This window comes from Harpegnathos saltator, unplaced genomic scaffold, assembly GCF_003227715.2.
Source record: "Harpegnathos saltator strain DR-91 unplaced genomic scaffold, Hsal_v8.6 scaffold708, whole genome shotgun sequence".
NCBI lineage: Eukaryota > Metazoa > Arthropoda > Insecta > Hymenoptera > Formicidae > Harpegnathos > Harpegnathos saltator.
Window position 1 is genome coordinate 471479 of NW_020230547.1, and position 24763 is coordinate 496241.

The 24763-nt window shown below is 48.9% G+C and overlaps 2 protein-coding genes across 13 annotated transcripts in view; one reads left to right on the forward strand and one right to left on the reverse strand.

Moving 5' to 3' along the window:
- Positions 1–8377, reverse strand: part of Ca-beta (Calcium channel protein beta subunit) — a 96829-nt gene extending 88452 nt beyond the window's left edge. For 4 of the 9 annotated variants that reach the window (XM_025305690.1, XM_025305691.1, XM_025305689.1 and 1 more), the window contains exons 1-2: positions 8043–8375; positions 4159–4907 (exon numbers count right to left, since the gene is read on the reverse strand). In XM_025305690.1, coding sequence (XP_025161475.1) covers positions 4159–4386 — 228 coding nt within the window. In that variant the 5' untranslated portion in view covers positions 4387–4907; positions 8043–8375. Of the gene's footprint in view, positions 1–4158; positions 4908–8042 lie in introns of all 9 variants that reach the window. The other 5 variants (XM_025305688.1, XM_025305686.1, XM_025305687.1 and 2 more) reach the window with 4 other exon arrangements.
- A 4542-nt stretch (positions 8378–12919) lies between these two features.
- Positions 12920–24763, forward strand: part of LOC105187799 (protein abrupt) — a 93445-nt gene continuing 81601 nt past the window's right edge. For 2 of the 4 annotated variants that reach the window (XM_025305678.1, XM_025305681.1), the window contains exon 1: positions 12920–13886. The gene's annotated coding sequence lies outside the window, so the exon portion shown is untranslated. Of the gene's footprint in view, positions 13887–21066; positions 21511–24763 lie in introns of those variants that run through there. The other 2 variants (XM_025305682.1, XM_011148813.3) reach the window with 2 other exon arrangements.

The following is a 24763-nucleotide window of genomic DNA, read 5'->3' on the forward strand; positions in this document are numbered from 1 at the left end:
TCGCAATCGACGACCCGTCGCCGGGGGGACAGGGTGGCCCACTTTCGTGCTCGTCGTGTTCGGGAAGGAGACGAAAAAGAGGCAGCGTCCTGCCGAGAGGGCAGAGATATCCCATTTTCCACCTTGTCATCCCTGTCTCGTCTCTCGCAGCCGCCGCCGCCGCCGCCGCCGCCGCCCCCGGGTGGCTACGCGTCCCTGTCCCTCTCATTAGCGAGTCTGACCCTCGACGCGAAGCGGGGAAAGACGCCGCGGTGAATTGCAGCTCAAATGAGAGAGAACGAGGGAGAGAGAGAGAGAGAGAGAGAGAGAGAGAAAAAGACCGCAGACGCGCGCGGCACCCCGAAGTCGCCGGCATGAAAGATGCAAGAACGCTAAATGAAAAGCGCCGGCGCCGATTACGGAGCATGTCGCGGAGGGCCTAAAGCGACCGCCATGATTAAAGAGGCCGATCCTCCTTCATCGCGGAGGTTCATACGACGACGCGTTGTTGCGTGTGTGTGTATGTGTGTGTGTGTCTCGTGCTCTCCCCGCTATACAATATACAATTTCGTCCTGTAATATGTTTGACCTCCTTCCGAGTTTAAGGGAAACTTTGCGCAGGAGCCTGACTTTCTCTCTCTCTCTCTCTCTCTCTCTCTCTCTCTCTTGCTCCCTCCCTCCCTCCTTCCTCCCCTCAGCGTCGACGAGATTGGTTACGACTAAGTGGTTCGCCAACTGTCGAACCGAGAGGAGCGACCAACTATAAAAGAATGGCGTAGTTCCCGAGCGTATCTTGCGCGTTAAGACAGGATCCACGGAATCCTCCGGATCCTCCGGGTGCGCCCTAAGACTCGGGCGGCTCCAAGCCTGCATCCAATCTGACCTCGTACGTATTTATTCGCGTTGATTGTTCGGCGCTACTTGGCGGTAGCCCCCGACATTGTTTTTTCGACAGCAATTGATCCACGCGGTTTCCACGCGGTTATTATAAATTGCGTTCAACGAGGACAAGGGAAGCGTCGATATATTTGCGACGATAAGAGTGGCGGAGGGTCCTCCGGCGAGATTCAATCGCGAAAGAAATTGGGTCAATGGGAGGACGCGCGGATGGAAATCGTACGTATAAATCAATTGACGGGAGAGAAGGAGAGTCGTTAGTTAGCTAATGGACGAGAATTCTCTTCTTGAGGTATCAAAACAAACATCTCTCATTGTGGAAGCTCGGAGCGGAGCGCGCGCCTCTGACGCGGGGATATCGGCCGATCGCGGAGAGGCCTCGTCGACTTTGGATATTTGCGGCTGCTTTCGTCAAGCGTCATGTGATCGTCGCGTTACTACTCAAGTGAAGCCCTCCGACCGTTGTTTCGGCGATCGGCAGCTTTTCGCCCGTACACTCTCGACTTTCCAATGTTATTGTCCCGCCCGTTACCTCGGGTCTTTGTTCTTCGCAATCGCTCGCGAGTAGTGCAGTGCGCCTTGACTTGAGTTGCAAAGACCCCGGATTTCCTTACGGTGCCGCGAGACCCCGAGACGGTAAGTCGAATTTTCTATACTTTATTGGTCGTCCCCTCCGTTAATCTTTCCCATCCGGGCGTTCTTTGCGTCGCGGATACCGTACCGCTGCGGGTACAGATGGATCTTCTGTTTTGCTTATTCGTCCTTCGTCCAAGGTGTCTATTTTGCACGGGTCTACCAAATACCGTGAGTTATGCTTGGATTTGGGAATTTCGCCGTCTATTTCTCGTCTCTCGACTCTGAGCGAGCCACCGCGGGACTCGTCGTTCTTTTTCGCGCATTCTTCGACGCGAAGAATATTTATGTTAACGTAAGGCTCGATTCCTCCCTCCCCCCTCCCCCAGCCTCGGGCGCGGCGAGGTTTCCTCCTCGTCTTGTTTCTAATTTTGCAGCAGGATGATTTGACGTCAACAAACCACTTGTCCTCTCGCATCGAGATTTGTACATTCTTTTTTAATTCTCTCCCGCATCGAAGAATCTATAATTTGGTCGAAATTATATATATTATATATTTTAATATCGTATATATTAATATATATATATATATATATATATTATTTAATATTGTATGTTAATATATATTATTTGCTTCGAAGATTCCGAGAATAACTCGTGCCCGCGTTAATATCGACTTCTCTCTTCTATCGATTTATTCATCGGCGCGATCTTTTTTCGCGACTCTGATTTATTCGTTAAGAAATATCGACGTTTCTGGTGTTACGTCACGATTACATACGAAGTGTATTTTTACTCATCGAGTCGGAGAACATTGGGAAGAAATTGAGCAATTTACGCGACACGTGTCCGCCGAAAGAAAATGAAGCAAAATATTGGTCCGCGAGGGGAAATGTGAAGTCAGCTCGGGCGACGAGCTGTCCGCTCGGATCGTAGAACCGCGGCTTGACGGTCCGTGCGTAAAGCAATCTCCATCGAGACACCAGTGCACAAAAGCTCACGATAGCGATATCAATGAGCACGTGTTTCTCTGCGACGAAGCGATTCATGGTACGATTATGTGGAATTCCGCGGTAACGGGAGTTGCACGCTGACCGCAATAAATGATTATCGGGGAATGGCAACGGCGCGATATTAATCAGAGGTTGATTTAAATTTATCGCTTGATAAGAAGATACACGAAGTGTATCCGGGGGGATTTCGAATGCAGCCGCGATACAGAGCCCCAGTGCGAGACACGAGTGCCGTTGTCGTAGCCGAGCGAAGCGCACAATATTGTGCAATACGACGTGCGCGCAACGTTACGAGACGACTACCGCGGCGGTTGTTTATGCAGCAACAGGAAGAGCAAAAAATCGCGCACGCTAACGGCCCGTACGCCCTTGTTTCATGTTTCTCACGCACAATGTCGCCTGACGGTCGGAGCGCGGAGCTTTTCTTTCTTTACTTTCCCAATGAGGCAAGAAGACTCGGCCGACCGTAAGATCGCTCTTGTGACGCGCGTCGAACGCAGCGGCGCTTTATTGCGCAACGTTGTGATAGATAGTGCGAACTGCTGCCTGCGCAGCGTATGAAATTAATATGCGGCGCACATCTCGTGTTCCTATTTATACAAAGATAATATTATTCGCGTCGTATTTCCGCGAATTCCTACATGAGGTCTGTGTACGTCGCGAGCGCGGAGCGCGTTTCGTGCTAAGTGCATTATCGCGCGGCGAAATCGGACATACACGGACGGAAATTGCTGGCGATATAAATTTCGATGGGATTCGAAACTCGCTCGCTCGCTCGCTCGCTCGCTCGCTCCAGCGCAGCCCAAGTTCATAACCATTCCTCCTCGTTCGCGGGAACACGTCTCGCTGAGAGAGAGAGAGAGAGAGAGAGAGAGAGACGCGCGGGCAATGCGCGGTCTATACAAATAGCTGTTCAACTTTTAAACGGGCTTGCGGGAGCAAGTTTTTAATAGAAGCGGCTGCGCTTTCGTAGCCGAGCTTGCTGCAGTCGCGAGATATAATGCCGCCGGAGAAAGAGAGCCCTCCCGCAAAAATACCCGCTATCGCGTTGCGCAACGCTCTATTTGGCGGATGACAGGATGCACTTCAAAGTTATAATTACACCACGGCCTCACATTGCTTACTTTGGGCAAGTTCTGTTCTTTCCAATGCCGAGTATCAAAGAAGCGGCAGCCAGCCAGCCAGTCGGTGTCGCGGCTTTATTGCCAACAGATGGAAATGTAAATAGCGCCACAGTCGCACGGCAGCGCACTCGGCAGCGGAAATAATCAAGTCCAATTGATCGATAATCCATCGCGTCGCGTATCGCACAGTATCGGAGCTTCAGAGTACAACAAGTTCAGACTGCGGTCGGGGGAGAAATTTCTGAACGAATGGCACGAGCGAGGTCTCAGCTTACCGACTCGATTATCCGCGGATAAACGCTCAATAGTTGCGACTTTCCCATTAGGACTGACTAGGTTGCGGGAAATGTAAAGATTGAAACCCGTGCGCAAAGCCGAAGACTCGTTTTGCACATAATCTTGCACGCTATCGAGGTAGCGTGATTTCTTTAGTAGAGTAGCAACAAGCATGTCTCCGGTGATGCGTGGACGGTCGCGCGACACAAACATGCTTTATCCGCGACCACCACCAGCGAACTCGAGATTCGACGCGTAACCGATCCATCTGCCGCGAGAAAGAAACTGTCACTCACCAGGTTGTTGGTGAGCGCCGAGGTAGATGCTGCAGCAGTAGAATGATGATCGTACTCCGGATAGTCGTCCCGGTAGTGCCTGTCTTGTCCCTCCCTGATGTCCCTCCCGTCCCTGGAGTCCCGGAGGTCTCTGAAGTCCCTGAAGTCGCGGCTCCGAAGGTCACGGAGGTCTCGGGGCGTCTCGCAACGGCTCACGTGGTCCCGTTCATCTCGAGGCTGCCTCGACATCGCCGTCGGCTCCACCTCCTCCGAGCCGGGCAGCAGCTGCTCGACTCCACCGCCACCTCCGCCACCTCCAGCACCACCTCCGCGACGGGCGGGATGACGCCGGAGGTCATACCATCCTACCTCCTCCTCCGCCCCAGCGGCGATTTTGCTTCGGGGCAGCCGAGCCGTGCCTGGTGCCCTCACTACCGATCTGCCTCTAATAACCTCCTGCCCCCGCGGTCCTTCGGGGGGCTCCACCACATCACAATCAAAGGTTACCCCGCCCGCAACTCTCACGACCCGACTCTTCCGCGTCCACCGCTCGTCCTCGACTTCGAGCTCTTCTTCCTTCTTGGGCCGCTTGCAGATCACGATTCGACAGATCCACAGATTGGCACAGTTAGTTTTGCAAGTACTGCGAGGAATGCCGCTGGCTTCGCGCGCCGCTCAACGTGAGGGTAGTGTCATGCGGCTGACTTCGCGCGGCGATGACACGATGGTGATGATGAGGATGACGGTGAGGACGCGCCCCGCGCGGTTACCTGCAAGCAATGGCCGAGGAATGGCCGACATCAGGCTAGACTCCGTGTGACATTTCTCTTCTTCTTTCTTTTTTTTTTCTTTCGGCGGGGGAGGGAGTTTCTTTCGCCGGCGACTCCTCTTTTCGCGTTTCTCCGCGGCCGACGAAGCGGCCGATCGAACGGCGTTATTATATATATCGGCTGACCGCAGCGCACGAAATCTCCGTGCGCGAGAGTAGGAGACCCTCTGCAGTGGGATTCGCTCCGTACGGACAGCTGATAATTATTAATCCATTTGGCCAATTGAGCAGCGACGACGTTTCGTAAGAGCGATCTCGACGAGCCACGAGCGAGTCGGGTGCACGCGCGAACGCGTGCGATTATAGCCTGATCACTCACGTTCTTTCTTTTTTTTTTTTTTCCCTCTTCATCGTGACGCCGATTGCATGCGCGTATGTATTATCGAATCCAGCGCGCAAACTGCATATTCGCTATTGACCGCACGACTTCCTTAGCGACCGGTGTATAATTATTCACGACGAAATGGCATAACAAAGTAGGATAAAGCGCGGCCGTCGTTGCATGCGGCTATAATGCGCATTTAATCAGATGCGATAGATCAGATTTTGCGTAGCGAGCGTAGCGTGGCATGCGAAATTACACGAAAATCCGCTATGCGGATCGAATGGTGTCTCTCTCTCTCTCTCTCTCTCTCTCTCGACGCGCGTTGCAACGAATCGACCGCAAATGACGCGTTTCTTCTCTTATTTAAAAGCCATTATGGTGACATAGATAGTTGAACAAAACCGAGTCCCGAGCAACCGGGATAACGATTTCAATAAGGTTTCAATGCGCCACCGCAGAATTGCACATCATCGTGATATCGCAAACGCAGTCAGTCATTTACCACATTCCTCTCTGCCCTCTGTCCTTCCACCCCCCCTCCCCCTCTCTCTCTCTCTCTCTCTCTCTCCCTCCCTCCCTCCCTTTCTCCCGTCATTTGTCAATGTTCAAATCCTCAAGCCGGAGAATACGAGGCGGACGAAAGTAAAAATAAAGAATCCGGATGAAGGATCGACGATACAGATGATAGATTTCGAGGTATTTCTTCAATATCCGTGATTATACAGCGATACGTCGAGTCTTCTTTCCCTTTTTTTCTCTTAATGGGCCAACGAGGTGGATCGCACGCGGCGTAATGATTTATCGGTTCTCGTGCGTTGTTGTGCGGGCGCGAGGTAAGCCGCCGGTTCGTTCACACGCTGCTACGACGCGCTTCGTATAATCCTCACTTATCGCGAATTCAATTTCGCCGTTGTTACTGCGCGCGGTATGGAAGACAACTCAATTTTATCAGATTGAACAATTTCGCGAACGCGACACGTGCTCTCCTCGTTGTTACGCACCGTGTGCTCGGCCGATTGTCTCTCTCTCTCTCTCTCTCTCTCTCTCTCTCTCTCTCTCTCTCTCTCTCCTCGGGCTTTACCAACAACTTTCTTTCCATCTGGTCTCGTCTATTTACATGCGAGACTCTGTTTACTTAACAGTCCGTAACGTCGCTGTATCGCGCGCGACGACGTTAATCGAGGAAATATTACTCGCGGCGCTCGACACTTATTCGCGAGAGCGGAATGTTCGCGCGTGTCGGTGACGTACAGTCGTGCGTCAGCGCACGTCGGTAGCTGAGTAGTGCGGCAAAAGCAAGAGGCGATTGTCGTTGGCATCGAGCATCGACAATCGCCTCGCCGAGCTCCGCATCGTAAAGGACGACGGCGAGGAGTTTTCGCGAGGACCGCCGAAAATCGGAAGGGACACAACGCGGCGCCACGACGCCGATCGAAGATGCGGCACTTTGTTGTTAATATGGAAGCGCATGCTTGGGAGACGGGGTTTCCCGGGCGAATATTAAAGCGGACGTCCTCATAAACTCCGGAGCTACCGAGCGCGCTGCGGCGTCGTCATTGTCATCGCGACGATCGTTACGACGGTAACGAGGTCGATCCGCGGCCGTCAAATCGTTTGTCGTTAATTAACGGCACCATCATCGAGAGGCATTGTCTCTGGGCTACGGCTATACGGTGAATGATTGATTTCTCGCCAAGGTCAAATACGTATTTCGCCGAGTGCACACACACACACACACACACACACACACACACACACACACACACGATACCGATCGCTGCATCCGCGTTGCACGCAACGCGTCAGATCGAGCTCCTTCCGTCCCCCTCCGCGGGGACCATCTTAAAAATCACATACGTGCAGTAAAGTCAATAAAGTCGAGAAAGAATCGAGATCACCGTATCGACTCGCCGCTGAGAAAGGTTCGCGGAAACGGGAGCGAGAAAGGTGCAAAACCTCGCAGCGATAAAAAATTTCGAAACTCCAAAGTCGTGCTCGAAAATCCTCCGGACGAGACAAAAGGTGTCGTTGAACACGTCGCAACACGTCGCAACACAATGGGACAAAGCGGACGACGATGAGCGAGCGACAAATTCCGATGAAGAGAGAGAGAGAGAGAGAGAGAGAGAGAGGGGGAGAGAGGGGGAGAGAGAGGGGGAGAGAGAGAGAGAGAGAGAGAGAGAGAGCAAAGCTAAAGAGAGCACAGGACTCGGATGCGTCGGATCCTGTCGTCGTCCGCGGCTCTTGAAACAGGGAGGGTGGCGACGAAGCTCGCTCGCTCGCTCGAAGGTGGGGTGAGATGAGGTTAGGTCACGCCGCAGACCGCGAATGTAGGGCTGTGGGTCGCGCCCGGTCGAGCTCAGCTGCGCCGCGACCCGAAGGGGTTGCGGCTTGCCTATGATCAGACACGGCGCGCTGTCTGTCCGTCCGCTCTCCGTTGCACGCTCTTCCGCTACGCGGAAAGCTTACGCGTGACAGTGGAAAACGCCGGCGGCGTGATCGGGCGGACGGGTACAGCTGTTTCTCGCGGCTGTTGGCGAGACGAGACGGACAGCGTTCGCGTCGCGGCCGCTTGTCCCCACGTCTGGACCGAATTCACCGCAGGATAATCGGCCGATCCGCGGCGGTGACCTTGCGCCGTGGGCGATCGCGCGCTGATCGACTCTCACGGACGTGAGTCGTCCTCGTCGCACGCGACGCTCTCTACCTCTCCTGCGTCCTCGCGTCGCGACGCGCTCTCGAGAGACTTACGGGACTCTTATTCCTGCCTGCCGAGCCAAGCGTCCCCCGTGAGACAGAGACAGAGACTGGAGCACACCACTCGGAGCTGTCACTTTCCCGCTCGACGTTCACGATCGAGCCAGCGATCGGACGAGACTCGCGCCGCGACGCTCGGCCAGATCCCGAATTCACGGACGCGACTCGCGCGAGCAGCCGGAGTGCTTTTCGCAAGTGAAACGTACGAGGCCGATGTAGCGGGCACTACGTCGAAACGACGGTAAAGCTCTCTCGGGGCCGTGCTCGCGTCGACGGGCTGCTGCTAACACGACTCGTATCACCTCGGTCACCCTCGGTAGCTTACGCTCGCTACTTGCTTCGGCTTGGTTCGCGCACTGTGACGTCACGCGAACAGACGAAAACCCCTGGTCTGGGGTATCGATCGCGTGCGCTGGCGCAGCCGAGGGTGCGTTTCGCGCCGCGACGTTAGATCCGAGATAGACGCGCGGGACACGTGGCTGAGGCTCCCGAAAGATGACACTTTGGGACCCGGACCAGTGGGCTGCCCCCCGGCTTGCTGCTACAGGACTTGTTAGGATCGCGTCCTGCTGGCCGCGGGCTTGGGTCTTTCGTTCGGGTTTATCTGCGCGACCGTGCTGCGATACGCGGGCAGTCTGAAAAGTTCTCGACCAGATACATACCATTACATGGCATTAGAAACTGTCGAACTATAATTGTATTGGAAAGTGGCATCCCTGATATAAAGCCATGTAAAATTTCATTCGATCTGTCAAATCATTCGAGTAGCTGCACCAGTTGGAAAAGCTTTGTGCAAGATGGGTGCCGCGTTTGCTGACAATTGAGCAAAAGCGCATTCGAATGCGTATTTCTGCGGGCGTGCTCGGATCGTTTTGAGCAAAATAAAATGGATTTCAAGCGTCGTTTCTTAGCTGTTGATGAAACTTGGATCCACCACTGGGTACACCGGAGCGAAAGGAACCTTGCGGAATCACACTTCGATGATGGTATCGAATTATTGGGAAAACGTTGGAATAAATGTATTGAACTTTCAGGAGATTATATTGAAAAGTAAAACATATTTCACGGCGAAAAAAAATTTTCTTTCATTGTTAGCCCGAGAACTTTTCAGACTGCCCTCGTATTTTCGGTAAGTCGTAGCATTTCGCACCGATAATGCAGGTTGTTCGAATGGGCTTTCTTAAAATGACGACCCAACAAAACTGAATGTAAGTGCCGCTTTTGTGCCAGAGCATTGGAGCTTTCGACGCTCCGTCGAAATGGCGCATCGTTTGTCTCTGAAAAATCATCGCTGATAACGCAACGGAATGTTGGCGTTTATTCGTAATTTCGATGTGCCCCTGTCTCTTCCTCAAACATCCGGAATAACAAAGCCGACGTTCGTCATCGCGCGATCGCCGATAGGCAGTTAGAGCCTATTTCATTCTTAAAATATCCACGCATTGTCGTGTGCACCTGTCGATATTCCGATACTTGAATATTCAAATGTGAGATTCGATTTCGTCGAGCGACGGCTAACGCCGCCACGGCTGCGAGATCCTGCTTATTAATTCGATAATTTTTCACTTCCGACGGATTTGAGCACTCGCGGCTTCGGATATAAAAGATGCGCGATGAATTTAATCGAGCGGTATTTGACTGAGCAACGTCCAGCTTGAATGAATGTTACGTGTCGCGCGTTAATTAGCCCAGGACGACTGAAATTAGCGAAAAGAACGATCGAAAGAATTGATCACAATTGTCAATTAGACACGACAATACGTGTGCCCGTTGCCACTATTAGCGCCATTTTATTCAGAAAGGGAGTATCGGATTCGCGACTTTGTTTTCCCTGGAACCTGTCACGTCGCCTGTCAGCTGGACGCTTCTTCTTCCCTTTCATACCGAAGCTCCGCGGTATTATCATGTCTCTCTCATGACGCTCTGCATATAAACTGCACGATATTTCTGTTTCTAGGTACTTCTCGAAGCAAATAAAAGAGGGGCACATTGTGCGCATTTGATATGTATTTATTTTCATTTATAAATAAAAAAATATAAATATTTATATTTTTTAAGCGTCGTATCCAACGTGGCGGATATTCAATTTAGCATCAGTTGGACGGTAAACTCGTGAAATTATACAAGCGATATTTCATCTCTCTGCTACTTTACGGCTTAATTCCCGACCGTTTCCTTCTGCTTCCACGGCGCGCTTGTTTATCTCTAAAGACGCATTAGAATGTGATTGCGCAGTGCGCGTTCAAAACAGCAGTTTAAACGCATTAAGTTAATTAAGCGCTGGTTATCAGTAAAAAAAGAAAAAAAGAAAAAAAACATGCAAGAATCGTTATAACCGCGTATTCAACGGACGAATTCTGTCGTTCACGGATCGACTTGGAAATTTCTGACGTTAGTCCTCGCGTTAATTTATCGATAAATAAATAGATAATCGCCACTTGAATAAATAAAGAGGCAACGGGCTGATTGTGTACCGCAACGTCATCGTAAAGTATTCGACTTGCCGCCGAGCAAGCGTGCGTCGCGGAATGCATTAATCCGGAGCGACGTGCAGGTAGATGATAAAAAAATGTTACGCGGGAAAGAAAATATGAGCGGGACCCCTCTCGGCGTGTCCCCCGCGCTGTCATAAACAATGCGGTTGCTCTCTCCCACGAAAGAGGGGAGGTCGATTTTACCTGTAAGGCGCGCAAATCGAGGAACGCCGATCCTGCTCGCGAAAGGATTGCGCGCGGTCCACTGAAGTAGTTTCGGTTTCGCAACCCTTCGCGCGGCTTCGCGGACGCCGACATCTACCGGAGGGTGAAGGAAGCGAGACGAAAGAAGGAGTTGGCGAAAGTGCAATGAGCACGGCACTTCCCGCGCATGGACTTGCTCCACCTTCGGCGCGCAACTTTTCCCACGCCGCCCTTTTACCGACCTTCAGCGGTAACGCCGGCACTTGAGGCACTCCTCGGCTCGGTCGCTACCTTCTGATAAGGACGTGCTTGCGCCTGGGTGTGTCTTCGCTATGGACTATCGATCGCCTGACATCGCGTTAAGGGTGGCGAGAGAACCGCCAGCTTAGCGTTCACCGCGCGGTGCTGCATGCTGGCGGCTGCGCTTAGAAAGTACATTTTGCAAGATGTCAAAGAGGGGATGAGGAGAAGAGGATGATCGTTATCATTGATGGATGGATCGTAATCTGTACGTGGGTAATCTCTTGTGGGTTGAGAAGATTTCGTCTTGCGAAGCTGCACTCATCTCAGCCGATTCTCATAGGCTGACGAATAACGGAATGCGTCGAATTATGGCAATTAGTTTGCTACCAAAATGAATACGTGTAAGAACGATTACGGGAGAATTGTTCGTTTACGAGGACGAAAATGGTCTGCGCTCTTACAATCCATATCCTAATCGATCAGTAATGTAACTTAATAGCGATTTAATGTCTGTAATTACCAATATATGTAATTACCGGAGTTCAAGATTTATTATTTCTTTTTTGTTACACTTTGCGACTTAATCTTTACTTGAAAAAGCTATTAGGCTTCAAATGACATTAGGCATCGTATTACACATCGGATGAATCATATGACGAGCGTGGGAGGATTTAATGTATTTTTGGAATCGCCTCTATGTATCGGGAAATGCATTCGGGAGTAATTAAACGATGTCGTGTCCGGTGCCGGAAGCAAAGTTGCTCGCAGCGTTGTCTTTAAAACACTCGATCTCATTCACCGACGTTCAACGAGACGTTCTTCAAAATTTCGCTGCCGTCTAAAAATGCAGTGGGAGCTTCGCGGAAAAATGCAGAATCGCACGGAAATAACGCACACGGCGAAGTGAATGGCGTGAAAATGTGACCTCGTCTTGAGAATTCGATTATCAGTCACGAGAGGATATCCTCGTTGCAGCATCGATTACTTTCTATTCCGAAACTATGACACTAAAGACGTCTTTGGAGGCTATGTGTATTTTCAGCATTTCAAATATAGCACCAGCGATTAAATATCTAAGATCTTCCTATCTAAGATCTAAGATGGAGGCGCTTTAGCCGCACCGGGAATAAAAGCAGCTTCATGTCGTGATAAAAAATTTACAGGGGTATCATTAAATTTACCGAAAAATCAATCTCGCCAATCGCACACGTAGCAAGAGAGATCAGAATGGGCGAGACACATGTGTGCTCTCCATTGTCCAATCAACTTTCATTAAATCCCTAATTTCTCAAATAGCTCAAATTTGGCTCCTCATCATCCTTTCGGACGAGCTCGTTTTGACCACTCGAACAATTTATTACATTCGCTGACAGATAATCCGAGCGATCGAGCGATCCTGAAGAAATGCTTCGCCCGATACTTAGGGAGTTCGGCTCAAATCAATCCGAGTCCCGCCCCCCACCCCCGATCGAATCGGAAACACGTCCCAATTCAGCCAGCAACGACGGAAACGTCCGTCGTTGCGGAAATAATCTCGGTCCCGGAGACGTATCGGAAGACGCGGCGGCATCTCTCGACACGAAGTGCTTCCTCGCACAAGTAGAAACATCCTGCCTCGTTAGCCGACATCGGCGGATTCTCAAACGCTCGCGACGAAAATCATTCTCGCGCTAAAACCTCACACCGGAAGACGTAAAGCATCCTCACGCGCGCTTCGCCTCAGCGACGTATCCGTCATCATCCCCGCAGCTACATCGTATAAAGTGGCAACGCGCGCGTCTCCGCGTCCCCCTCGTCCTCTCTCCCTCCTTCTCTCTCTCTCCCCCTCCCTCCCTCTCTCACTCTCTCTCTCTCTCTCTCTCTCTCTCTCTGCCCCTCTCGCGCTCATTCTCCAGACTCAGCGGGCACAGGGGGCAATGCTACCGAGCGCGCGAGTATCGCGTATCTGGTGGGGAGAGCGTCATACCGGCCGTAGTGGAGAACGCGTCCCTGGTGGTGGGAGAGTGTCTGCGCTATAAAGAGTCACTGTACCAACTGTGCGAGCGGTGGGGAGATTCCACCGCCACAGCTGGTACAGGGCCACAGTCGTGTACGTATGCGTAGTGGGGAATAGCGAGCACAAGTGCGAGCGGGATAACGCGAGAGCGACAAGGAGGCAGATGCGCGGCGTAGAGGGAGCGAGCGATCGCCGAAAGCGTAAAGCGGACCATAATTCGGTGCGCCGCCCCGCAATCAGGTTCGTGATCGTGCTATCCAGCCGCCTCGCTCGTCGTCATCCGGGAGAGAGAGAGTGAGAGAGAGAGAGAGAGACAGAGAGAGAGAGACAGAGAGAGAGAGACAGAGAGAGATAGAGAGAGAGAGAGAGAAAGAGGAGACGGTGGTGTGCACGCTTTTACTCACGCAATTACTCGCTCGGTGCTCGTTCAACTCTCGTGCTACGCGGGAGCGGCGTGCGCGTACTCCGCGATTCATTGATCTTACACACGCTGCTCGGATTCGTATATCGCGCCCGAAGTAACGCGACAGGACAGTGTCGCCGCGCGCAAGAAGGACGCTCTTCGGTAGAGTAGTGGTGCCAACGACGCGAGCAGGAACGCAAGAAAAAGGAAGAATGAAGAGGAGCCACGCGATGCCACACCGGTAGCCGTTTGTACGCTGAGATCGTTCGTTCGGTTTCACACACATTGTTCGGCCGTCCAGTTGCTGCGATTGCTTCCGCACAAGCTCATCGGAGGCCGATTTCATCGTTCCGGCTGACACTCACGTGCTTCAGGACGCGCAGGGGGCTGTTACTCGGTATTTTCCAGCCGCTAGTGCGATCAAGAGAGAAGACAGACCTGACAGAAAGAAAGAGAGAGAGAGAGAAAGAGAGAGGAAGAGAAAGAGAGAGAGAGAGAGAGAGGGAAAAAGAGCGAAGGTAATTTCACAGAGACTACGTGCGCGGCACATCAAAGGCGAATTCGAGCCGAGACGCGGCCAGTGAATGCATTGTCGTGTTGCTTCCATTTTATATTGATCTCTGATCTTCTTTGGTTGGTGCTGAATGTGCGCTTTATTTGTTGGCGCTTCTTGATTTGGTGTGAAAACGAGCCGTCTTCTCCCAGTCATCGCTCAGTGTCGAGACCGTGTAGCATCGTCTTCCTTCTCTTCGTCGTCGTCGTCGTCGTCGTCGTCGTCGTCGTCGTCGTCGTCGTCGTCGTCGTCGTCGTCGTCGTCGTCGTCGTCGTCGTCACGTAAATATGAAACCTATCCGCACACAGGCCCATAAATGTACACAGACGCACGCGCGCGCGCGTGCACTCGCGCACTCGCGTGTGTCACTCACGCATGCACACATACACACATACGCACATACGCGCGCACCCGCGGTGTATCCACAAATGAGTACTCGTGCATCTCAAGAGAGAGAGAGAGAGAGAGAGAGAGAGAGAGAGAGAGAGAGAGAGAGCGAGAGAGAGAGAGAGAGAGAGAGTGAGAAAGAGGGGGAGAGAAAAGGGGAGAGGGAGAGACGATGCGCGCTCGTGCACGTGCATGGCCGTGAACACACAGAACCACGCTCCCATACACACGGCTCTGATTATTAACGAGTTATTACCGCGATACTAATTAAGTTTAATCGCAAGGCCGCCCGTTCGTTAAAGTTAATTGCACGATCGACCACGGCCCACGCCGTTAATTGCGCCGTCCTGCTCGTTGCCTCGGCGTTGCGCGCTTTTATAGTGCGCCGCGCGCTGCGCGCGCGAAAAAGTCCCGCGAGATCTCCGGCGAGCTATAGCCGCCTTTTGGGCGATCCGCGAATCCGCGAGGAGATGCATCGCGTACGTACAATCGCAGCTTATTCTCGAGGGCCGCGCAAAACAGCGTCGGGTGTGTGCGAGCGACGCGCGCGCGCAACGCCGTTCGGATAAACAAGCGAAACGCGGCGTTGCAAAATTCCACAACGATGAAATACTCACGTATTCACGAGCGGAGTCATGTCCGACTTCGACCGTTCGAGACGCTGTGGACTGTTCGATTTCTTACCAGAAGCAACGCAAACAACAATTGGCACAGAAACTTGAACTTAACGTTGAGAAAGAGAGAATGAAATGCATGCAATGAAAGTCACGCGTCAAGAGTAACTGCTACTTGCATGGTTGTACCGAAGGTACTCAAAAGTAGCGACCAAATGTCACAAAAGTGGAATCTTGTAACTTGTGGGTCGTGTGAGTGTAGAGGTGTTACGCTTGCGAGCAGACGTATCGATATGCGCGATTGGCGGTAAACATTCTCGTTTCTTTTTCCGGTTTGAAAGATTAGCTGTTGAAACGAATTTGCTCAAAGTCTGATAAGCTGTGTGAAGCGCGCTGTGTACGGTCCTTTATGTATACACATCTCTCCTCCTCCTGCTCCCTCGCAGTATAATATTTTATTCAACCAGATTAGTCATCACAGATTTTTTCTGACATTTTCTGACATAAAAAATTTTCTATCTTGCACACTTGGCATATTATTTTTCTTTTAGCGCGGGATTGTGTGTCCATTGATCTTGCAGGAGTGCGAAATAATTTGCTGACCCACAGACTTATGCGCAAACGTTTCTAAATGTAGTCGTCAAATCCACACAGTCCGTTTATTTAAGGTCTAATAATTTGTTTTAATCACGCAATGTCCATCTCTCACTTATATTCGTATTAACAGTTCATTTTAATATTGGATTTTAATATTGGACAATTTGTGTAATTGAAAGATTACTCTAATGACTGCTTATAATTATAGAAGCCTTATCTCAATTTCAGGTTGTTGATATCGAGTTAAAGTTAGGAGGGGGGATCTCGAGACGTTTGTAAAGTTCTCCGTGAACGAATTAGTCTCAAAGATCTTTGTTGCGACCGGGCCGGTGTCGAAAATCTGCTAATCTGACGTCTGATAACGATGCAACATTTTTGGCCGATAGTAAATATGCAGATATTACGCAGAATTGTTCACTAAGATTCAACAGTTACAAGTTTTGCTTAATTCAACAATATTTTCAATATCAATTAATTGCGACGGATTGCATTGCTTCCTGCCTTGTCTATTTCCGGGGCACTTTTCCGAGGATTTTGTCATGTAATCGGACGATGTGGTCATAAAATATTCGTCCACCACGTTTCTTAATACTTGAAGTTAATTGATCGTTGAGAACATTTATAGCCTTATTTAATACTAGAAAACCGGTAGAGAGCCGGCAACTTGTTCCCACTTACGAAATGCTCGGCTTCCGACAGTGCGCAATAACATACATGCGGATTGTCAAATCTCATCGGGAATCGCCTGATGTATGTGCTCTCGTCAATCAATGCTGAAGGAAATATGTTATCTCTACGAGGAAAGCGTCGTCCCGTATTTTTTTGAGATATTTCTAAAGGCTTCCGAGGAAACCATCTTGATATTTACAATACAAAAGAGAGATCACAGATGGGACAACACACATCGTGGATGTGTATGTCCCATCGCGAGATTACAATATTGCAAATATTTCTGCCATATATTGCGCAACACTCAGGCGAATCCGGTTATATTATTGCATTGTAATACACTTACGTATTCACGCAAGGAAGTGGGCCACCGCCTTCGTATTTATTTCGATCTTGATGGATCTCTGCTGTTTAGAAACGGATACGTTGTTGTTGTGACTTAGATAATGTTCATCTGTGTTAGAGTCGATGATGATAAGTCACCTGCTAGGATACTACAGTGCGACAGTGCGCTGCGCGTGTTGCAACTTTTTTCCCGTTTCCGATCTGTCATCGTAATTTTACGCTACCGTGATTATGCGTCCTGTCAATTTTTACCGCGCGATATTCTTCGAAACAGTTTTCTCACTTCACGATTGTCTCTCGTTCAAAGATTCTTTAAAGCGTCCGATATCGCGAGTTTGCGCCTCACTTGGATCTCACTTGATCGACCAATTCCTTTCCCTTGGTTTATTTGTGAATTAAACATACATTATGCTTCGTATAGTATCACCAGTTCTCGGCTGAAGATGGCACTATTGTATACTTCTCACCCCTACTCTACAACGATGGCTCAAACCATTACCCATTTTGGTTTTTGTACAGCCAGTTCCACTTTAACTACCTGATGGTAAACGTGAAAAAACAGAGTATTCTGTGCAAGAGAGTATTCAAGCCTAAGCTCAAGTTTGCATCATTTTTCGAACGTGAGTGACTTTCTTCTACGCAATGGTCTCTGTTTTGCATTTCATGTATATTTAAGTTAGTGTATTTTCTGTGATTTTTGTTTCATTGTACTTGCCGTATCATATAATAATAATAACAATAATAATTGTCATCGTTATCAATCGGACAAGCATTATAACAAAGTGTTATAACAAAAGAGTCGAGAAATAAAGGAGGAACTTGACACACGATTACCTGCAGTATAATAAGCGACTACTCATTTTGCTCGATTACGTAACTGATTTGGTAACTTGCACAAGTAAGTTCTTTTATCGCTTGACCGGACACGTGGTCTGATCAAATATTCAGTTTGTGCGCAATCTCTCTAAAGTACCGACTCGAGTTCGCTCATTGTCGGATGCTTATTATCCCGCACTGTTATCCCGGGCAGCCACGGTTCAACATTTACACTCTATCTGATAATCGCAAATTGCACTTTTATTTTATTTATTATTTATGCTAATTATGTGACGTCAAAGTGGGAATTAAACGGAATGTCCGGTGCATATTTATCTCTAATTGCAAATTTATTATACGCGTGGAGGACGCGGGTCTGCAAAAAGCGGTGATCAAAAAGAGATACCTCACAGATAATGTTTGTCCTGCGGACGAAAACGCCGACTAATTTCTGGAAAACACATTCTTTCGGGTGCAAGGTGCACAAATGTGCCGGAATCAAACGGAGGTTACTCGTAACTATTCAGGCTTGAGATTCGATTTTTCCTTTGTTTCTTCCTCAATCGGGGGAATTTCTCCTCCATCAGAAGTCCGTTACGCGTCGGAAGAAATCGGCCGAGCTGTTCGGAAGTATCCGGTATGCTCGGCGTGTCGGCCGCCCAAAGTTGCCGCTCGGTTCTTCTCCTTTGCAATTTTAGCGTTGCGTTAATCGCCGGAACTTTGATCAAATAATCAAGCGGCGAGTCTGTAAACGTTGCCTCACGCGTCGCGGACGAACATTGCGAATGTAGCGCAGGTAGACCGGTGTCGTTGCGGCATAAAGTGCGGAATCCGCTCTGCGACGGATTTGTCCCTTCGTCGCGATCGTACCGTCGCGCTCGAGCGCATATTCGACGACATCTATTTGTCATTCCTGAGTTCTTTTGCGGAACGTGAAACGCCGTCGCGAGCACTTGCCGCTCGCGATGTTTTGCACGAAATGCAATCTACAGTGAATTCAAATCTCCCCGCCGGCCTCGCCTTTTCCATCGCCATTGTATGCGCGCGTTTCATATCCTTTCTCTTTCTTATTCTCTCACGTAAATGATACACTTCCCGTTTGCATTTCTCTTTTCTCTCTCTCTCTCTCTCTCCCTCCTTCTCTCTCTCTCTCTCTCTCTCTCTCTCTCTCTCTCTCTCTCTCTCTCTCGCTCTCTCTCGCTCTCTCTCGCTCTTTTTTTCCGACTCTTCAGCAATTTGCAATCCTGATCCGTGTGTCGCTTTGTATTTTGTTGCTTGACGTCACGCTCTTGGACTTTCAGATATTTATCTTGTTGCTCGCGCTTGTTGACATATATATATATATATATATACGCTTAAATAGCGGACACCGGTTTCTCCGAAATGTTGATATCGAGTTATTACCTGCCTGCGCAAAATGCACTGGCGTCGGTTCTGCCTCTTCTTGAAGCTTGCGGACTTTTCAGAATGCTTCTGCGCCTAACATTGGCATATCCGCTCGTATCGTTTGCTTCATCACTGTCTTACGTCTGTAATGATATTAGCTATTCTTTCTTCACACAATTAACAATTCGACTTTCTTTATTCCTGCCTTCGTATGGAAATACAGACGGGGTGTGTGTGTGTGTGTAGAGTGCAAACAGTTATAAAATGTCATTTTTCATCGTGACATCCGGGCATAATAAGTATGCATACTCATCGCATGGCGTATGACGCAAGTGATCAATAAATCGGTTCGTGCAACGTGAATATGGTGTGACAGTCGTGTGCGTGAACGCACACTCGTACTCGCGGCCCTCGCGCAGCAAGCCGAATCGAAAGCGTCGCCTTTTCGCGCGCGCCGCGCGTATAATTTCGCCACGGAAATTTGTATCTCGACGCGAGACGCAGTCGCGAGTCTGCCCAAAGATGCGAGTTTCTCCTCGACGAATCTGCTCGCGGCGCGGCGTCGCGACGTGTGCCGTTATCGAGGTGTGCGCAAGGTAGAAATTCGCGAAATACCAGCGGAGACGGGTACGCGTGCCAAAGTTGAACGCCAAAGACGCGAAAGTGTATTTTCCGCACAATCGGGAGAATCAGTCGGGACAAATAGGAGCGAGCGAGCGCGGGAATGAAATCGGCGAATTTAATTCAAAATCTCATCCGCCCTCCAATCGCAGTCACAATCGCTGTCATTCCGTGTAATTAATTACTCGCCTTTCCGCGCGTCGGGGAGCGGCTTGTCAGTCGGATATACTAAAGTTTCGCATCAGAACGCGACAGCCGCTATCAATCACGGTATCGCGGCGGCTGATCGATGCGACATTGGAAAGGCTGGAAAATTCGCTAATCGTTATTTGGAATATTCCTCGCACGCGGCATTCTAATTGATATCGCGCGCGAGCCGCGCGTTTTTATGACGCGGCTCGCGCGCAATCGATGCGTACGATTTTCGCGATGCAATTTACGCGAGAGAGCTGCGTTGCGACATCCTCGTTTGAGAATGCGTGCTTCCGTATACCGACGAGCGGCTCAGCTGCACAGTTCAGCTGTATTGCTATTATTACTCGCGATAATAATAGTAGGTTATATTCGTTTCATATATACGGATACATGCAAACACACACACATACACACACAGAGACAGATAGATAGACAAATTGCATGCATATACAAAACAAGGTTTTCTAGAACTGGGTTGTGCTCCTTCTGCAACTTACGTTATTATATACGCACGTTCGTTACACGGAGCGCTGAAAATTGTGCCTTGCGTAATGTCGCACAACGCCGCGCTCTCTCCCTCCATACGGCGCTGAGATGTAATTGTCGCCTGTCATTGTCGCACGCACAATGATAAACATGTGCGTATCGAAAGGAACTTTACATACAAACTTTAATAATTCCTATCGAGTTTGATGTATTATTCAATCCTGGTAATTCGATGCGAATTGTAATGACACATTGTTGCTATATTCATTGCCGTCCGTTACTGCGCCGTCCTTTACACGTGCAGTCGGTCAATTGCGAAGGTTAAATCTTTACGTACGTTCTTATATCGGCATTATAACACTTGTATCCTCGGTTATCCTTCATGTATTCATGAGCGAGCCGTCGCTCTACAATTGGGAGGAACTGAGTACGCGAAACCGGTCGCGCGAGTTACGCGAATCTCTAAAAATATGACACTTCGGATAAACGCGAACGATTCTCTTCCCCCTTTCCACCCTACTCTCTCTGTCTCTCTCTCTCTCTCGTTCTCTCTCTCGTTCTCTCTCTCTCTCTCTCTCTCTCTCTCTCTCTCTCTCTCTCTCTCTCTCTCTTTCTCTCTCGTTCTCTCTCCCTCTCTCCCTGTCTCGCACGCCGACTATTGTACTGTTCTCTTACTCCCTCTTTCACGACGCTCCCCCTCTTGCCGCCGCCGCCACCACCGCCGCCGCCGCCGCCGCCGCCGCCGCCGATTAATCCGCCCGGAATGAAATTCGTGGGAGTAAGCGGGATTTCTAAATGCAATAACGAGGAACGCAGCATCATTCGGTATGTTGGATATACGAGAGAGCTCGCGAGTGCGCGCCGGCCACGTTCACTTTCTCCTCGCTTCTATCATCCCACGGGCTTCCCGTCGTGTTTTTGATAAATTCGATACGAAGCTTCCTGGGCACGAGAGAGAGAGAGAGAGCGAGAGAGAGAGAGAGAGAGAGAGAGAGAGAAGGAGGGAGGGGAGGAAGAGCGAGAGAGGGAGCGAGAGAGTGGGTGGGGGGAAGTATGGCAGGGAAGGAGAACGCGTGGTCTGTCCGACGCGTAATTAATGTACGCACGTGTATTATCCGGTAATGCATGCGCGTATATCGGGGGGTCAAATAGATCGACCCCAGTTTCATGGCAATGCAGCTTTGCGCATATACGTAAGCACGGTGGTTATGTAAAAAAGCATGCACTCTTCCGGACGTGATCCGCACTGTATTTATTATCATGAGTTACTCCGCCGTTTATTTATCCCGCCGTGCTGCATTGTGCGGCACAGTTGCTTTTTCGAAGCGTCGCGAGTTTGTTGAGCACCGGGTACGTCTCGTCGCGGCACGTTAAAGAGGATATCTTGTAAAGCGCAAGTTACAACGTTATAACGGACTCGGCGGCTCACGTGTTTCAGCCGGAAGGATCTGAAATTCTCTCTGCTAATTGCAGGTTTGGAACAGTGACGTTGCTTTGGTTTGTCGCTTCAAATTTCGATCCTGTCAGCTTGAGCAACGCGTAGCGTCGGATACCCGCGAAGAAAAAAATCGAGCTTCGAATATCAAGCTTCGACGATATTACGTGCAATATTTCTCCGGAATTCGCGCGCAAATGACAGAAACAGGGGCGAAGGGGAGGGGGGGGGGGATTGAAAATGCCAATGTGTCGAGTTATTTTATGCGCGCGTTTATCGCCAAGTTTTTCCTGAACGTTATTACGAAGCGTGGAATTAGTGAAAATCACTAAGCACGGCGCTGGTTAGGAAGCTAAAGCCCTCGTTCCGCGTCTTCACACATGATGGCCGATGGTTATTTGATCGATACGAACCCTCGGTTCCACGCTTTTCACGCTGTGCACGGGCCACCCTTTTATTAATGACTGACTCACACGCGCTGCGATAAGCTGATAGTCACGACCGAGCATTTGCTGCACAGGAGAGTGGAAATAATCATTCTTTGAGATTATGCTTGTACGGGTCCCCGTATAATGGGGACTGTCGAAAAAAGAATTGGATACCTCGTGTGTATACCTCGTGCGCGAAAATAAGCAGCACTATATTATATATATATATATATATTTTTTTTTTCTTTTTTTTTTATCGAATGTTATATTTACTTATGTAAAGTTGTTTGCTTATCGCGAAAATGTTGCAACGTGCGAGTGAAAGGATATACATATCCTCGATACATATTAAAAATTGATAGAACTGGATTAATAAAAATATGACGTTTGAACGATACTATCTATAATCGTACAACTCATTGAAACGGAATACATGTTCTAAAATCATATACCTAATATCATGATAGGAGGGATCCTAGATCATAGAAGGATCATAGATGGGAGGGAGGACGCGGTTGTACAATGCAGTTGAAGATAAAAAGTAATCACGACATCTGTCTGCAATGAATATTTGCCCTTCTCTAGGTGCATTAGAATCTCGATAAATGATACATCTGTCGGCGCGATTAATGCAGGCAGACTCTAGATTTCAAACAAAAAATGCGAACAGTTAATGCGCATCGTGTGTGAAGCATCAAGTAGTAATGTGGGATTTCTTGTGCTATAGTCATGTTTCAATGTCCATCCGTCGCTGATACAAAGCAGATGTGACTTACAACTTTTTAAAGGAACGGTCCTCTCTGGCGGTCCTTCACATTCTGTCGAGAAAATCTGTCAGACAATGATAATAAAGTGCGCGGCAAATCTGGCCTCATCGATTAATTATTATCGCTTTACTATTACCGTAAATCTATATAAAAGTTGCATCACCCTCTGGCTGGCTTTTTTATTAAAACTCGTTGATAAAATTCTAATGGCATTTTGATTATATGTCGGAAAAAAGAGTTTTATTTCTTATATTGAGACCCGTCAGTATTGGAGCTACATTGCAAGGATGATATCGCGCTGTACGCGCGCAATTTCATCTCTGCGTCGTGATATTTGTGTAAATTTAAAAGTGAGTCTCAAAGACGCCTACGTTGACGAGGGTTAACTCAGGCAATATGTAATACAATAGCTAGAATCGCCGGAGTAGCGTACGTCAATAAGCACGAACGGTCGGCGATTCGAAGCGGACGATTTGTGCTCTTTGCGTCGCGTCGCCTTATCTTCAGGTTATCGATAAATACATACTGAACATAATTCCACTGCTATCAGACGATCAGCCGAGAAAGTGAAGACTGAGCCGTTCATAAACACAAAAGTGTGCCGTCGGGATTTTTCGTGCAAATATCCCGCGTGGAAACCTTTTTTCTGTCGCGCAAATATTTAATTCGCGTTTACTCCGATTCGGCCGCTTTTTTATGTTATTCGCATTATTAAATTCGCGTATCGTTATATACTTGCGTTACTAAAATGTATCATAATTCAAATAATCTCTCCCGTCGATAAAGCGGTGGTACTTGATATTTTAATGGCGATAAATCTTTTAATAATACAAGTTTAATCGCGATCGATTTTCCTTCGCTGGCTAATATTATTCAGTTAACGAATTCAATTATTTAAATTTAACTCTTTCGAATATCGAGTGACGGCACAGCGCGTGCAGTGAATTTTGTTATTTCAAGTTAGAAACTTATATTGCCCGAACGCGATAAGATATCACTGATTTTATCAGTCGCACGATTTAATGAAGCCACGAATGTAATTTAACAGCACACTTCCTTGTTCGGGATTTATTCAATGATAGTAAACGGTAATAGTAATAACGCTTATTACACATATATAAGTGTGTTGATTGCGGTTATCGCATAAAAATTCCCGGTGAACTGTTTACGAAAAATCATACACATGTATTGAATATAATAATATATGTCGAATCAAATTAATACAAACATCATATTTCAGCGCGATTATTCGCTCGGTACAATTACTAATTTTCCCATGACGGTGTAATCTTTCACCTGGTAATTAAATATCATCATCGGACGCGTCGAATGTTCCGACCGACGGATCGTAGTGAATCAATTTGGATAAGATGCCATCGCCCACGCATCAATTTGTTATCTAAAATTACGAAACTCGTTCTCCGGGTTAATGAAAAAATATTTACATTGCATCCAAAAGATACCGACGAGCCGCCGCGCGGACCTGTCAATTTAACTTGAGTTGAGTTGTTGCGATGTTGAGTTCAGTGCGTGCGCCTACGTTATATAATATGCACAATATATATATATATATATAATTTATATAATATATATATATATATATATAATTTGTTCAAATGGCGGCGCTTTTTACGGTTGCCGTTCTCCCGGCTTGTGCGCCAAATCGTCTCTCCCGAAATTGCGCGCGCGCGCGCGCGCGACGTCGATTACGTCATTGTTACGTAAATTAACGCCGATCTAACGAGATAATTGAGATAAGAGAAGGCAAGCGGCGGTGGGGTGGCGAGGGCTGGCGGGGGAGGCGGCGAAAGGGAGGGAAAGGGGGCGTCGCGCGGTGCGTTACATTACGTCGGCAAAAACACTGCAAATTAACCGAATTATGGAAGCGACGCGTTTGCTAATGATTTATGCGCGACAATGCGCCGGTAATTGCCACCGTGCGCGAACACGCGGTCTCTGTATGTGTGTCCAGCGATTAATTAATGAATCGACGGGCACGAGATTGCGGCCGCGAGATGATGTACATACATTCGTCACGGTCCGACGGTGGGAACGAGGAGGAGAAAGGGAACGGGCGGGGGAGGGGGTGGAGGAGG